This window comes from Equus caballus, chromosome 7, assembly GCF_041296265.1.
Source record: "Equus caballus isolate H_3958 breed thoroughbred chromosome 7, TB-T2T, whole genome shotgun sequence".
NCBI lineage: Eukaryota > Metazoa > Chordata > Mammalia > Perissodactyla > Equidae > Equus > Equus caballus.
Genome location: NC_091690.1, coordinates 39278152 through 39294401, shown reverse-complemented (window position 1 = coordinate 39294401; position 16250 = coordinate 39278152). Strand labels below are relative to the sequence as shown.

The 16250-nt window shown below is 38.0% G+C and overlaps 1 protein-coding gene across 15 annotated transcripts in view; it reads left to right on the top strand.

Moving 5' to 3' along the window:
* The window catches only part of ZBTB44 (zinc finger and BTB domain containing 44), a 76195-nt gene that overhangs the window by 44790 nt on the left and 15155 nt on the right, over nucleotides 1-16250 (top strand). For 14 of the 15 annotated variants that reach the window (XM_023645142.2, XM_023645145.2, XM_070272979.1 and 11 more), the window contains one exon: nucleotides 353-1426. The exons of the other annotated variant lie outside the window; for it this stretch is intronic. In XM_023645142.2, coding sequence (XP_023500910.1) covers nucleotides 409-1426 — 1018 coding nt within the window. In that variant the 5' untranslated portion in view covers nucleotides 353-408. The remainder of the gene's footprint in view (nucleotides 1-352; nucleotides 1427-16250) is intronic. 15 annotated transcript variants of the gene reach the window in all.

Genomic DNA, 16250 nt, shown 5'->3' with positions numbered 1-16250 from the left:
AGATAATAATGTACCTACTGACAGATAGCATGACAGTCAAATAAATGACCAAATGCGGGTCATTTAGAACAGTGTCTGGCACATAGCAAGCACTCTACAATTGTCATTATTTACAAATTGTTATTATTTAAACTATGCAGCTCATTAAAACATTAGCTCACAGACTCCACTGATTGGACATTTTAGAGGACAAGTAGGGGAAATGTATTTTTATATATCGCCTACCTTAAACTTTCTCACTGCCATCTTTCAGCTTTTTTATTTAGCCCAGTGGCCACATGAAAGCAATCTATATGACCTTCTATTTCAACTACTAAACCATCAATTAATGCTTATTTTATGTATTTTTTAGGACATATCTGATTCATTTGCATCCTTGAAGAGCATCTCTAGAAGAGGAAGGAAAAGATGGGTGTGAAAACATTTACTCATAGCTCCTCTTCCCACAGCCAGGAAATGCTTGGGAAGCTAAATATGCTGCGAAATGATGGACATTTTTGTGATATCACTATTCGTGTCCAGGACAAAATCTTCCGGGCACATAAGGTGGTACTAGCAGCTTGCAGTGATTTCTTTCGCACCAAACTTGTGAGCCAAGCAGAGGATGAGAACAAGAATGTGTTGGATTTGCATCATGTTACAGTGACTGGCTTTATACCCCTTTTGGAATATGCTTACACAGCCACTCTGTCAATTAACACAGAAAATATTATTGATGTTCTGGCTGCAGCCAGCTATATGCAAATGTTTAGTGTTGCTAGCACCTGCTCAGAGTTCATGAAATCAAGCATTTTATGGAATACACCCAACAGCCAACCGGAAAAGGGTCTAGATGCTGGACAAGAAAATAACTCTAACTGCAATTTTACTTCTCGAGATGGAAGCATTTCCCCAGTGTCTTCAGAGTGCAGTGTGGTTGAAAGAACCACTCCTGTCTGCCGAGAATCCCGGAGAAAGCGCAAAAGCTACATTGTTATGTCTCCTGAAAGTCCTGTAAAGTGTGGCACACAAACAAGTTCTCCCCAGGTATTGAATTCTTCAGCTTCCTACTCAGAAAATAGAAGTCAACCAGTTGACTCTTCTTTAGCTTTTCCCTGGACTTTTCCTTTTGGAATTGATCGAAGGATTCAGCCTGATAAGGTTAAGCAGGCAGAAAATACCCGGACTTTAGAATTACCTGGCCCATCTGAGACAGGTAGAAGAATGGCTGATTATGTGACTTGTGAGAGCACAAAAGCTACCTTGCCTCTGGGTACTGAAGAAGATGTCCGGGTCAAAGTAGAAAGGCTAAGTGATGAGGAGGTCCATGAGGAAGTGTCCCAGCCTGTCAGTGCTTCTCAGAGTTCACTGAGTGATCAGCAGACAGTGCCAGGAAGTGAACAAGTCCAAGAGGACCTTCTGATTAGTCCACAGTCTTCCTCCATAGGTATAATGTCTTCTGTGTTTTTCATGATGCTGTAAAGTCAATTCAAGCATTTCTAAGTGCCTATTAGATAATTTCGGCCTGGGTTCTGTAGGAAATATTAAGAAGAATAAAACATGATAACTGGATTTTTTTAGATGCTATTATACTGTAATTTTTTTTTTTTTTACAAGTTATGCACTGGGGAAGAAAGAAAATAGTTGAACAATATCTGATGGGTCAAAGGCAGATAGATATATAAATTGTGAATTACTTTCAATGCAAAAAACACCAGTTTTAAGAAGTCCAGTTAGTGTTTTATTCTTTATTAAAATATTTATTGAAAACTTACTGTGTGCCAAACATTCTGGAAACAATGAAAAAGACATAGTCCCTGCATCTGAGGAGTTAACAGTCTAATTGAGGAAGCAGATGTGTAAATCAACAATTAACGCTAGGCTAGAGGTAAGAACAAAATGTTACAGGTTCACAAAGGAAAGAGCAAGTTAACATTGTATATTTGAGCTGGACCTTACTCAGTAAGTAGGAGTTTGCTCAGGTGAAGGAATGACATTTCTTTGAAAAATGTATAAAAGCGTGGAGGTGTGGAAGGGCATTGCATGTTTGGTAAGCGGTGAATTCAGTGCAGAATGATGTGAATAAAGCGTGGAAGCCTACTAGTATGGGGAATAATGGGAGGTAAGACGTAATGAGCCGTTGAGAGCATGTTATGAAGAGCCTTGAACACTAGTTTCAGTTAGGATCACATTTAACTGCATATAACAGAATCCCTTCAGTATGGCTTAAACCAAACAGGATTTTATTTTTATCACATAAACTTGTTCAGAAATAGGAAGGCCAGGACTAGTACAGTGGCTCTACAATGTAATTAGTGGCCTAGGCACCTTGTATATTTATAATCCATCATCCTTAGTTTGTCCATTTTATCCATGTGCGTATTGCTTCATAGTTAGAAGATGCTTGCCTCATCTTATTTAGCTTCATATTCTCAAAAGGGGCAGTGCTTGTATCAGGAAAGTACAAATGTTCCCAAAAATCCTTTAAAAACTTCTGCCAGATTATGTCACGTGGTCTTTCCCAGCTGCAGGGGAATCTGGGAAGACATGTATATTAGTTGGGTATGTAAGTGCCTCAAACAAAATTAGAGAAGAATGGATATTGTATGCAATTAGCAATGTCTGTCACAGCTGGGCCAAGTAAGCTTGGATTTTATTCTAGTGGTAATAAGGAGTCTAACTTAAAGGAAATAAAAAATAAAATGCTTACAAATATTTTAGGAAAATTAACTTGTTATTGGTATGCAGAGGGTTTGGCTGGGCAGAGACAGTCTCAGAAGCCAGTTACAGTACAGTTGGCTTTGTACGAATGCTTAGAGTAAACCTATAAAGAAAATGGATATTAAGAGACTTTGTAAAGGAAGAATCATTACTCCTGATGATATTGAATATGTGGATTGAGGAAATAGGAGCTGAGACACAGGGTTGACTGGATGACTGGAAAAATAGGATAACATTTTATAATCATTGATTGAGTCACAGTCTTTCACATTTTGTCATCTCTGAATCCAGATGTGTTATAATTAATAATCTTTTACAGTTACTTTTTGTTTCTTAATGGTACAAAAAATGATGGTAATCACATTATGGATAGGAGTCTATTAAATGCAGTAATAACTACAATATGAAAATTAGTGGAAGGAGGTGGGAACCCAGACTTAAGAGTAGGTCAACAAGGTCAGTTCTGTGTGAATTATGCTTGAGTAATCACCAAGCAATATCATGCCACAAAGCAGTTAAAAAGGCAAGTCTGTTGACTGAATCTCAACAGGAAATAGATATATATAAGAGCCAAAACCAAAGGACTGATCCTTGAGAATTATCTACACTCGAGGAGAGAAGAAAAGCCAACAAAGAATAATAACGAGGATTTCTCCAAAAGATTGGGGAATCAGGAAGGCCATAGTAACTTTGTTCGTTTTTTGAATTTTGACCCACTGTAAGAGTTTCCCATGCTGCTACAACAAAGTTCCACAAACTGGGTGATTTAAAGTAACAGAAACTTATTCTCTCACTATCCTGGAGGCCAGAAGTCTGAAATCAAGGTATCTGCCTTGCCTTGCTCCCTTTGAAGGCTGTAGGGGAGGATTCTTCCTTGTCTCTTCTTAGCTTTTGCCAGTTACTAACACTCCTTGATGTTCCTTGACTTGTAGCATCATCTCTCCAATCTCTCCCTCAGTCTGCATGTGGCCTCCCTGTGTCTCAGCTCCAGCTCCAAATCTCCTCCTTTTAACATGGACACTGGTCATTGGATTAGGGCCCACTCTGCTGCAGTATGACCTCACTTAACGTGATTACATCTGCAAAGACCCTATTTCTAAATAAGATAACATTCACAGGTACCTGGAGTTGAGACTTGAATATATCTTTTGAGGGGACATAGTTCTGCCCACACCACCAACTAAAGGTCGTATTCCTGAATGTCGGTCAAGATGCTTTTGAAGAAGTCAAGTGACCGTACATCCAATAAGGTATTTGATGGCAGGAGATCATAGCTATTTGTTGATATGACCAAGTTTTTGCTTAAACTACTGGAGTCTTTAATCCTGAAAACACCTTGGTACCTTCTGAATCATGAACTGTTTACTGAATAATTACTGTTTTAGCCATTTTTTCAAAAACTTAGAAACCGAATATTAATCTAACTGAATATCTTGCTAACTAGGCCTGTGAAATAGTCTTATTTTACCACTCAAGTATATCTAATTAGCTCAGATTTTGCCTTTACTGTCATATTAATATGATTAGTGAAGTTAGAGATGTAAGTAGAATAAACTTTTCAGTTGTATAATTTATTTCCAATATATGCTATTATAAATGTGGATTCTGTTATAAAATAGACATGTGAACAACTCTGATCTCAATATCATGTTATCAAATAATGCAAGTGTTTTTTGCCTTGCCTTCATAGCACATGTACTTATCACTCTCAACTAACCTATTTTGACTCAAAATCTATACACTAAAATAAAAAGCCTTACAGGAAAAAGTTAAATTCCTGGAGTATAGTAGGTGGTCAAAAAATGTGGGAAGGAGAAGGGATGATGTAGATAGTACTTTTTTTTTTTTCATATTTCAGAAGAATACTTCAAAATAGTACTTAATTTTACTTACTAATTTATTAAAGAAGATAGCTGAGAGGTAGTTTGTCATCTTAGGGACTGAGAATATATTTATTCATTGTTATGAAATCCTAAAATAATAACTTGATTATCCATGAAATTAATTCAAATAGGATTTTACCTGTTCTTTTAAATTCCCTTTATTGCCAGTTGGCCAGCAAAAGCTTGTAAAATCTGACACCCCCCCCCCCAACTTAGGGCAAATAGAAGCAATAAATGCAGCAAATTTAAAAAAGGAAAAAAGACTGTCAAGTTTAGATTGGTTCTTGTTACTCAAAAAAAAGACTTATCATTATCTGGTATAGTTTCAGGGAAAATTGGTAAGTGAGAAGAACTTTATGATATGGCTTCATTATTTATCTTGCAATATTCAGTTATCTTCATGCACCAAAGACAAATATAAATAGTTTGAGATAATCCACAGTTTACTGTATTACCAAAGGAATTTGGGGCCGGCCCAGTGGCGCAGTGGTTAAGTTCGTATATTCTGCTTCTTGGCGGCCCGGGGTTCGCCGGTTCAGATCCCGGGTGCGGACATGGCACCACTTGGCAAAAACCATGCTGTGGTAGGCGTCTCACGTATAAAGTAGAGGAAGATGGGCGTGGATGTTAGCTGAGGGCCAGTCTTCCTCAGCAAAAAGAGGAGAATTGGGAGCAGTTAGCTCAGGGCTAATCTTCCTCAAAAAAAAAAAGAAGAATTCAATTTTTTCTATAGACTCTAAAATCTGCTGTTAAATGAAAAGTGATTGCTATGGGGGTAGTTAAGATAGTAAGAAATAATTTGACAGTTTTCTCAGTAGCAGTAGTGAATAGATAAACTTGTTGAGGTGTGAACAGCTAGAATAATGGTGGAATTGCCACATTTATCATATGGAGAAGCTGTATAGAATAATGATTAAAAGTTCAGGACTTAGAATCAGACGGATCTAGATTCTGCTATCAGCTTCTGTCACTTAGTAGATGTGTGACTTTGAGCAAGTCACTTAACCTCTCTTAGTTTCCATTACTATAAAGTAAGAATAATAATACCTATCAAGTATGTCAGTGCCCTCCAGCAAAAGACCACCATGTGCACACCTGTAGCTGGACAAATGGGATGGTAGTTTAAATATCTGAAAATCTCTTACAGTTACTTCAGGTACACAGGATTAGTTAGTATGCAGCAGGCACGTGTAAACCTCACATCCACATAAGTAGTAGTATTGTAGTGGTGGGAGTATTGGGAATGTAAGTACCAGCCATTTCAACAGAAGTGAGCCAATTTTGTGTCCTTTAAAATGGACATATTCCTTGAGTGGAGTTAAGCAGTTCTTGCAAACCAGGGTGAAGTGTCTCTGAAGAGAACAAGCAGACTATCATAATCAGGATAGCCTCGATATCAGTGTCTTTTTCCCCACCTCCCTAAAGCCGCAATGCATAGTTGTATATTCTAGTTGTAAGTCCTTCTAGTTCTTCTATGGGAGCCACCACCACAGCATGGCTATTAACAGAGGAATGGTGTGGTTCTGCAACCAGGAACCGAACCCAGACCACCAAAGTAGGGAGAGTACCCAAACTTTAACCACTGGGCCATCAGGGCTGGCTCTATTAGTATCTTTCTGATTGGATAAGGTTTTCTGATAGCATTGTAATGACTTCAGCAGAAGCATTTTGATGATGTGAGGTCAAGGTCCACTTTTTTTGCAAGGCTGAGGGCTGAGATATCATATGAGGCGAGGGATCTATAAAAAGGAATCTCCTGCTGAAGTATTTAAAGGAATAGTTATTAAATTTTTGGCAGCCAGATCAGGTGGAGGAGAATAGACCCAGTGATCTGTTAAATTCAGAGTGGTAGCTCTGATCTGGAAAAAAAATATAACAAGAGTTTTGTTTTTCCTTAAGTGGCAGAAGGAGATCTTAAGGATCTAAAACAATAGGATGAAGATGAGAGATCATATTAATTGTAATAGGAAAAATTAGTGTGATGAGTGGTAAAGGGACAGAAAGGAGTACTGAAGAATCAGAAAATCTGACTTCATCATCTTGGATAGAAGCTGTCCGCTTTTGATGTCAGTATCTTCTGGAGATTCCCTCAGAAGGAATCGGTACACAGTAGTCAGAAGGATGTAATGTATGTCATTTAAGTTGGGAAACATGAATCCAATGAACAACACCTTGAAGTTTTACTGCTGAGTCAGTTGTTAACACTATCTGGTCAGTTGCTTTCCATTGATAATCAACTGCAAGTTTTCTTTGACGGCATCTTTTCCAGAAGACCAAAACTCCAGACTTTAGATCATTCAGAAGCTGTTTTGGTGAGTGTTTTCAAAATGCAGCTCATATCTGTTTGTGATAAATCTGGAGGCATTATATGAATCTCCTGTAATATTCAATTGTATCAGCTGGTAATAGGGTAGAACTTAGGATTTAAATTAAAATTCCCACGTTTAAAAGGCAGCCCATTATTAGCTCATAAGGAGTTAACTTGTGGGTCCTAGAAAGGATTTATGTTATTGCCATCAAGGCTCTTAGCTGTACTTGAGGCTGAGGAAGTTTGAGGATTTTTAAGCATCTTGATAATTAGAGTTTTAGAATTCCATCTGTTTATTTTTCTTGAAGTTTGTGGATAAGGACAGTATAGAGTCTGTAAAAGGTAACATAGCATAAAATAGATAAGTAAAGATAAAGCTTATGGAGTCCTTTAATAACATATTAGTGAAATATGAGGTCCTGTTACCAGAGAAATAAATTGGAATTTCCTTAGGAATACAGAATCTAGGAACTTTTTTCCACAATTAGAACACAGCTCCTTAGCATGAGAAAGCCTCAATCCACTTTAAAAGTAAACAATAACCAAACAAACTCGTAGCTCATTCAGAGGTCTACCTCAGTGCTTGGTTCCTATCCTTGTCTACTAAGATTATGTCATTGACAGGAAGGCCACACATTGCAAAGCTCCATGGCAGTACCTCTTAAAATCCCCACTCCAATGTTAGTATAGTATTGATGCACCTTAAATAAATGATCTTGTGCATGTCAGAAGCTCCCCATAAAATGTCCACTTGCCAGTTTGCCAGTGGCCAAATTGTCCTTGGTAAAATTGAGTCACTTGAGAGATGTACACAAGTTAGTGTTACAGTAAGAAAACATGGAAGAAGAGCCAGCCCTGATGGCCTAGTGGTTGAAGTTTGGTACTCTCACTGTTTCAGCAGCCCAGGTTCATTGCCCAGTCACAGAAGCACACCACCTGCCTGTCAGTTGCCATGCTGTGGCAGTGACTCACATAGAAGAACTAGAAGGACTTAGAGCTAGGATATACAACCCATGCACTGGAGCTTTGGGGAGAGAACAGAGAGGAAGATTGGCAACAGATGTTAGTGTGAATCCTTCCCTGCAAAAAAAGAGAAAACATGAAGGAAGCAGATGTTTGGCCTGGAAGAGGTATAGGTGTAGATTGACACAACCATGAAGACTGCAACGGTCTGTAAGAGTAATGCTTGTGTAGCTTGATTTCCTGGGCTTGGCAGGAGCCCAGTTGTCATCCATCAGATACCAGACAAAGCCTCCTGATTCTGGGCCTATGAAACTAGGTAAAGCAGTTCTTTGGGACACAAAGTTGACAAAGTCCTTATAAGGTTTTTTTTTAAACAAACATCTTCATTGAAATACAACTTACGTATCATAAAATTTATCCATTTGAAGTGTATAGTTTAGTGGTTTTTAGTATATTCACAGAGTTGTGTGACCATCCCCACAATCTAAGTTTATAACATTTTCATCACCCCAAAGGGAAAACTTGTACCCCTTAGCAATGACTGCCTGTTCCCTCCTAGTCTGAACCCTAGCCCTAGGCAACCACTAATATACTGTCTCTGTAGATTTGCCTATTGTGGATATTTCATGCAATATGTGGTCTTTTCTGACTGATTTCTGTCATTCCATAATATTTTCAAGGTTCACTTGTGTCATACCTTGTAAAGTTTTGAAATATTTTTGCCAGTCAGAGAACTTCTGAACTCAGCCTCTAGGGCCAGTTCAGATGGCTATCCTCTCGTCATAGTCTATTCCTCTTGTATATAAGAGTCAACACACTAGACAGACAGATCATAGGAGCGGGTGTTAGAAGGCTAGAAAACAGTTTCACCAGGGAACAATGACAAATCTGATTGGATAACCAAAGTATTCCCAAAAGACCTTTTTCTAGGAAAACAAAATAAATCTAACACTGAAGAGCTTCAGTGAAATATTTGAGCCCAGTTCAGCATGAACTTACCTACCAGCCAAGGGCAGATTGCACCTCAAAAGGGATTTTAGATGTACACTCTCTTATCAAGTTTCCCAGTGCAAGGAAAAGAACTTCAGCTGAATCTCAGTGGGTCCTCCATTTCTGCCAATGCCCTGTTGCCAGAGACCACCAGGAGCATACCTTTAATTGAACAAGTTGAGTTTATTGCTTGTTTGCAAGATGGGAGATCATACACCATGGGGTCTTTAGGGCTTCTTAATAAGAGGGTTTTAGAAAGAACTTATGAGAGAATTTGGGCTTGTGTTAGGTGGTTTCGGGGAGAATTCAAGGAAATGGGATTTGCTTAGAACTGGTGATGTCAGAAAGCAGGGATAATTCTGTGATTGCGTATCTTAATGAATACCTAGTGATGCAGACTAAAGTGACCCCAAAGCAGCAGTGACTGACGTTACCTAGAGAGGGGGATATTTGATATTTTTGTGGTTGTGCAGTGACCTTGTTTTTGTAAGTGCTTAAACGAAATTAGGTGTTTTGTATCAGACCAGTGTGACCTGATGTTGGTATTCTGTGAGATTGTTTATGTCCAACAGTAAAACACCAGGGCCTAGCTGTGAACACCAGGCCCACTCCTACACATCAGTGTCAGGCCAGTTCCTGAATGCTAGGGACTGCTTTTCTCTTAAGTATGAAATGAGATGCTGTATTTAAAATGTTTAGAACAGTGGCTGGCACGTGCTAAATGCTCAGTAGTGGATGGGTATGGTAATTATTTGTCACCACCAAAAGGGTTTTTGTGTCTTGAGTACTTAAACAATAACAAAACAGGAGTCAGTTTGATGCAACAGAAGCTATCCTACAGCACTCCTTATTGGTGAAAGAGAGTAGACTCTCTTTTTTTTTTTTTTTTTTTTTTCCTTCTGCTTTTTCTCCCCAAATCCCACCAGCACATAGCTGTATATTCTAGTTGTGGGCCCTTCTAGTTGTGTCTAGATTCTCTCTTGATAAGGTAACCCTCCCTATATAAAGTTGATTGTCTTGTATCAGCTTTGCTGTTTCATAAGGTGAGAGAGTTCTGTTTAGAATTCTTAGCCCTCATTACCACTGAGAGCAGAATCCCCATAATGTAGAAAGGAAACTTCATTTTAATAATTTAAAAAACATCACTGTCGCCTCAGAAAATTAATATTGCTTGCATATCCTGATATTAAGTTAGTTCAATTAAAATTCCAATTCATATAATACTTGTGTTATCATTGGCAAAAACCATTGTCTCAGGAAAAAGTTTATGATTGATTTTTGCTGATAGTTACAAAAGTGATACACTATGTTAATGTTTTAACTCAATTTAGCTTGGAGTGGTTTTTATTTTTAGCTTTCAGTGCAGTTAAAATAGCTATGGATGAGAAGCGAGTGCCCTTTGTTTTACCTTCCATGCTCACTGTCCATCAAATTAGGGATCTAGAGGCCAAGGACTATATGCTGTTTTAAAATGTGGAAATGGATTTGTTTTAAGAGGGACCATCCGGGAGATAGCCCAGTGGCTCAGCGGTTAAGTGTGCACATTCCACTTCAATGGCCCAGGGTTCGCTGGTTCAGATCCCAGGTGCAGACATGGCACCACTTGGCAGACCATGCTGTGTTAGGCTTCCCACATATAAAAAGTAGAGGAAGATGGGCACAGATGTTAGCTCAGGGCCAGTCTTCCTCAGCAAAAAAAAAAAAAAGGAAGATTGGCAGCAGATGTTAGCTCAGGGCTAATCTTCCTCAAAAAAAAAAAAAGAGGGACCATCTACTAGATGCTTCTTAAACTCCATTTTAGTTCTTTTTGACTAGCTTTTTATTAAGTCTGCTTTATTTTATATCAGGGTTTTTTTACTGAAGTATAGTTGATACAGTTTTGTGTTAGTTGCAGATGTAGAACACAGTGATTTGACATTTATATACATTATGAAATGATCACCACAATGTCTAGTAACCATCTGTCACCCTACAAAGTTATTACAATATTATTGACTGTATTCCCTATGCTATATATTACATCCCCATGACTTATTTGTTTTATAACTGGAAGTTTGTACCTCTTAATCCTCTTCACCTGTTTCACCCAACCCCCACCCACCTTCCCCTCCGGCGACCACCAGTTTATTCTGTATCTGTGAGTCTGTTTCTGTTTTATTTGTTTTGTTTTTTTAGGTTCCACATATAGGTCAAATCGTATGGTATTTGTCTTTTCCTATCTGACTTATTTCACTTAGCATAATACCCTCTAGGTCCATTCATGTTGATAGAAATGACAAGATTTCATTCTTTTTTATGGGTGAGTAATATTCCAGTGTGTGTGTGTGTGTGTGTGTGTGTGTGTGTGTGTGTGTGTCTGTCTTTATTCATTCATCTTTATTCATTCATCTCTCAATGGACACATTGCTTCCATATCTTGGCTATTGTAAATAATGCTGTAATGAGCATACGAGTGTATATGTCTTTTCAAGTTAGTGTTTTTTGTTTTCTTCTGGTAAATACCCAGAAGTGGAATTGCTGGATTATAGGGTAGTTCTATTTTTAATTTTTTGAGGAACCTCCATGCTATTTTCCATAGTGGCTGCACCAATTTACACTCCTACCAACAGTGCACGAGGGTTCCCTTTTCTCCATCTTTGCCAACACTTTTTATTTGTTGTCTTTTTAAAGAAACTCTTGATAATACTAGTTTCAGTATAAAGCAGAGTGGTTTTTATTTCCACCACAGCAAGACTCTGCCCCCTGCTAGAAGTAGTATAGCTTGCCTGATGGTGAGGAGCAAATGTCAGTTAGATCAATCTTCCTGGTCCTCCCTAATCACACCTCCAGGCCTTTTTTGCAAGTCTTTGCCTATAAACTTTAATGTTGCCTGCATTCTGAATAACTGCAGAATACTGCTATAAAGTAGATTTTTTTTCTGTTCGTGGTGACCAGGTCCAAATATTGGGACTTTTTCAGTTTTTATCCCAGGACACATTGAAATGTTAGTGTTTATTTGCCTTTCTTTAAGTAAAAAAGTGAGAATGGGAAGATACTGACAAGTGAACAGTTCTTTCTTAGACAAAATGCAGCATTATCTGGTCTCCCAACCCACGTTGGATTAAAAACAAATAAGAAGGATCAGGAATAAGTTGGATAAGTAGGCATATACAGGAAAAGCATAAATGTCTTTTGATAGTAAGGGAAAGAGAACAAGAAAAGGCATGTACAAAAGTGCTAAATACACACCAGTAAGGGTGAGATAGGGGGCCAGGAAGAATGAGGGTGCAGTTGGAGACGAATATAAACACACACAGTCCTGTCTCCTTTCAAAAACCTCTATCAGTGTATTAGAATATAGTAGACTAATTGGTGTTCTTGATGATGCCGTGAGTCATTAAGAAACAAAAAAGAAATTAATATTTCTGATTTAAGAAGTCAAAGCAAAATGTAACCTTGTCACAAATTTTCTAGCACAAATGATTTAATAAAATAAGTTTGGTTACCTTTAAAAGGGATTAGGTTAGTTTTTTGGAAAATTTTACTTAAGTGGAAAATGTATTTATTCCCTAATAATGTCGGCTGATTCAAGTGTTGCAAAGGGGAAAACTGAAGTATAGGATTCTAAATTTTTGTCAGGAGGAAATTTCATCCTATGGGTCTATTAACAGGTGTTATTTATTAAATGTTCATATGTATATGATGTTGTGCAAACTGTTGAATTTTTAGTACATTTTAGCTTTCATTAAAATATTACAACCAAAAGCTTGCTTACTGTTCACAACTTCAGTGGCTCAGATTTATTCATTTGGTGCAGCACAGCTGATTTGCATACAGTAAAGACATTGGCAAAGTTCAGTACCTGGTGAGAATAGGCTAGATTGTTTGGCTCTACCCTCCCACTAAAAACAACAATATGATTTTTAAAAAGTCACCTTAAAAGTACTTGAAAAGATAGGGAACTGCCGGGTTAAATTTAGGGAGGAAGCCTCATGCAGAGAGGTAAGTAGATACCAGAGCACTAAAACCAGTTTTTCCATAAGACATTTTCCAAAACACAAATGGGCTTTGCTTCATCAACTCCAAGAGCAAGAGAAACAGAAGTCAAGGCCCAGAACATGTGAAAGTTGTGAAGTCTTAGAGAAGTTGGCCCACACATTAAGTAGGGACCTCAAAGGACTGTACCACTAGAACTAAACCTGCTCCCCTTCCTCCAGACTCTAGAGGTCTATAGAAACAGCCACATTGGCAGTGAGCAGACTTGAAGATGAAAAGGAAAAAGGAGAAAACACATCCCTGAGAAGTTGTGGCCACCAGCCAACCCTCTTGCAGGTTAACATCCTGATTATTCCTTGCACAGTAGGCCAAGGAATCTCAAACAGTGAATATGGTTTAGGTAGTGCCCTCCAGGAACCTAGCAGAAGCAAACAGAAAGCTTCTTTGGAAGAGGGCATATTCATCGTAACCTCAGCAAAACAGTCCCCTGCAAATCATTTTCAAGGGCAATAACCACTGTCAAAAACAACCAGGCACACAGACAGCAGAGAGAGAACCAACAGGAAGAAAAAAGAACATGCAGGAGAAATCAACTGGCATAACCAATTGGCATAGTTTTCACACACAGATATAAAACAAATATGCTTACTATGTTTAGTGAAATAAGCTTGAACAATAAATGCAGAGAACAGTAAACTGTAAAAAGTGATGTAACAGATTTGAGAAAAAAACAAATAGGATTTCTAGAAAACAAAAAGATAACCAAAATTTAGAAACTAGGTCAACATTTTGGCAGCTGATTGGACTTAGCAAAAAAGAATTGGTGAATTAGAAGATAAGTTAGAAGAAATCACCTGAGTGCTGCACAGAGAGAGACTATATTAGGTTCCCCTGAAAACAGAATCAAGGAGATAGATAGAGATATATAGAGATTTATTAGAAGAGAGTCACTCACATGATTATGGAGGATGAGAAGTCCCACAAACTGCCATCTGCCAGCTGGAGGCCTAGGAAAGCTGGTAGTGGTAGTTCTGGTCCAAACCCAAGGCCAAGAACTGGGGGGCTGATAGTATAAGTCCAAGTACAAAGGCCCAAGAACTGGGAGCACTGATGTTCAAGGGCAGGAGAAGATGGATATCCCAGCTCAAGCAGAGAGAACAAATTCACCTTTCTTCCACCTTTTTGTTCTATTCGGGAGTCCACTGAATTGGATGATACCCACCTACTTTGGTGAGGAGGATCTTTATTACTCAGTCTACCAATTCAAATGCTAATCTCTTCCGGAACCACCCTCACACATGCACTCAGAAATAATGGGCATCCTTTAGCCCAGTTAAATTGACACAGAAAATTAACCATTACAGAGACAATGGTAGAGACTACAGTGGAGAAAAGGATAAAGGTTATGGACAATACAAACATAGGTTTTGGTGGAAGTCCTAAAAGGAGAAGAGCAAATGGAATAATAAGGAATAATAAGAAACACAGTCCTAGACACATTATAGAGAAAATTCAGAAGATTAAAAAAATGACATTACTTTCAGAAGAATATCTGACTTTTTAATAACATCAGAAAGCAGTAGAATGACATCTTCAGTGTGCTAAAAGAAAATATCTCCAAATCTAGATGTCTACACACAATGAAAATATCTTTCAAGAATGAAGGTGAAATAAAGGCATTTTCAAAGAAACAAAAACATAATACATCATCACTAAAGAAAATTCTTAAAATTGGACTTCAAGCAGGAGTAAAGTGAGCACAGATGGAAGGTCTTACATACAAGAAGGAATGAAGAACAAGAAAGATGTAAATATGTGAACAAATGTGAACATTGCTTGTATGAAAGTAATGTGGGGCTTTATCAAAACAAGTAAAATATCAGACAACAATCTGTAAGTTGCAGAAAGAGTGTGTGTGGGAAATGGAGTTAAAGTACTCTAGGACTCATATTATCCAGGAGGAAGTAAAGGTTTGGTTTGACTTTTAGACTTTGATAAGGTAAGTATGTATCTAGTTTTTAACGAGTAAAAAAGAATAGGATAAGATCGAGTGATTTCCAAACTAATGGGGAGGGGGTCAGGGATGGGGATGCAAAGGGCCAAGAATAGCCAAGATGTTCAGGAAGCAAATGAACAAGGTATGAGAGCACTTGCTTTATCTGGTATCAAGGTCATAAAGCTATGGTAACTAAAGGTTGGCATTAATACAGGTACAAACAAGCAGATGGAACCAGTAGAGAACCTGGAAACAGACCCAAGCATTTATGTACACTTGATATATGACAGAGGTGGCACTACAGAGCAGAGAAGAAAAGTCAGACTTTTCAATAAATGTGTTCTATCACAAAATCAGCTCCAGGGGGATTAAAGAAAAGACCTAAATGTCAGAGGCAAAACTTAGATCTTTCTATAAGACAATTTAAGATAGAGAAGAATTTCTTAAAACAATACCAAAAAGCTATACCCAGAAAGGAAAGGATTAATAAATTCAATTAAAATGTAAAACGTTTGGTCATAAAAAGAGTAAAAAGGCAAGCCATGGAAGAGGGAAGTATATTTGTAACATGTATCACTGACAAAGGGCTTGTATCCAAAATATGAAAAGAACTCTTAGAATAAAAAGCAGACAGCTTGGGGGGCTGGCCCAGTGGCATAGTGGTTGAGTTCACACACACTGCTTCGGTGGCCCAGGGGTTCGCCTGTTCAGATCCTGGGCACAGAACTACAAGCCCCACTATGGCAGCATCCCACATTGGAGAACTAGAAGGACTTACAACTAGGATATACAACTATGTACTGGGGCTTTGGGGGAAAAAAAAAAAAGGAAGATTGGCAACAAATGTTAGCTCAGGGCCAATCTTCCTCACCAAAAAAAAAGATAATAAGACTTGAACTGGCATTTCACAAAAGGAGGGGTTTCAATAAATAAATGAAAAGGTGCTCAATCTCATTAGTAATAAGGGAAATGAAACTCAAACCACAATTAAATATTGCTACACACCCACCAGATTGGCAAAATTTTAAAAATCCAACAATACCAAGTTGGTGAGGCTGTGGAGCAACAAATCTCTCATATATTGTGGGTAGTAACATACAATCACTTGGAAAAGAGTTTAGCATTTTCTAATAAAGTCAGATACACGTATACTATGACTCAGCAATTTTATTCCTAAGTGTAGGTACCCTAGGAAAAAAGCATGCATGTATGCACTAAGTTAGTTGTACAAGAATATTCACAGCATTTTTTACAGTAGCCTGAAACTGTCCATCAAGAGTGAAATGGATAGATTATGGAATATTATGCAACAATATTTAAACTTCACTTACATGTAACAATATGGATGAGTCCACAATATTGAAGGAAAGAGGGAAGACACAGAATACATGGATTGTGATTCAATTTATATAAACTTTACAACCAGGCAACACTG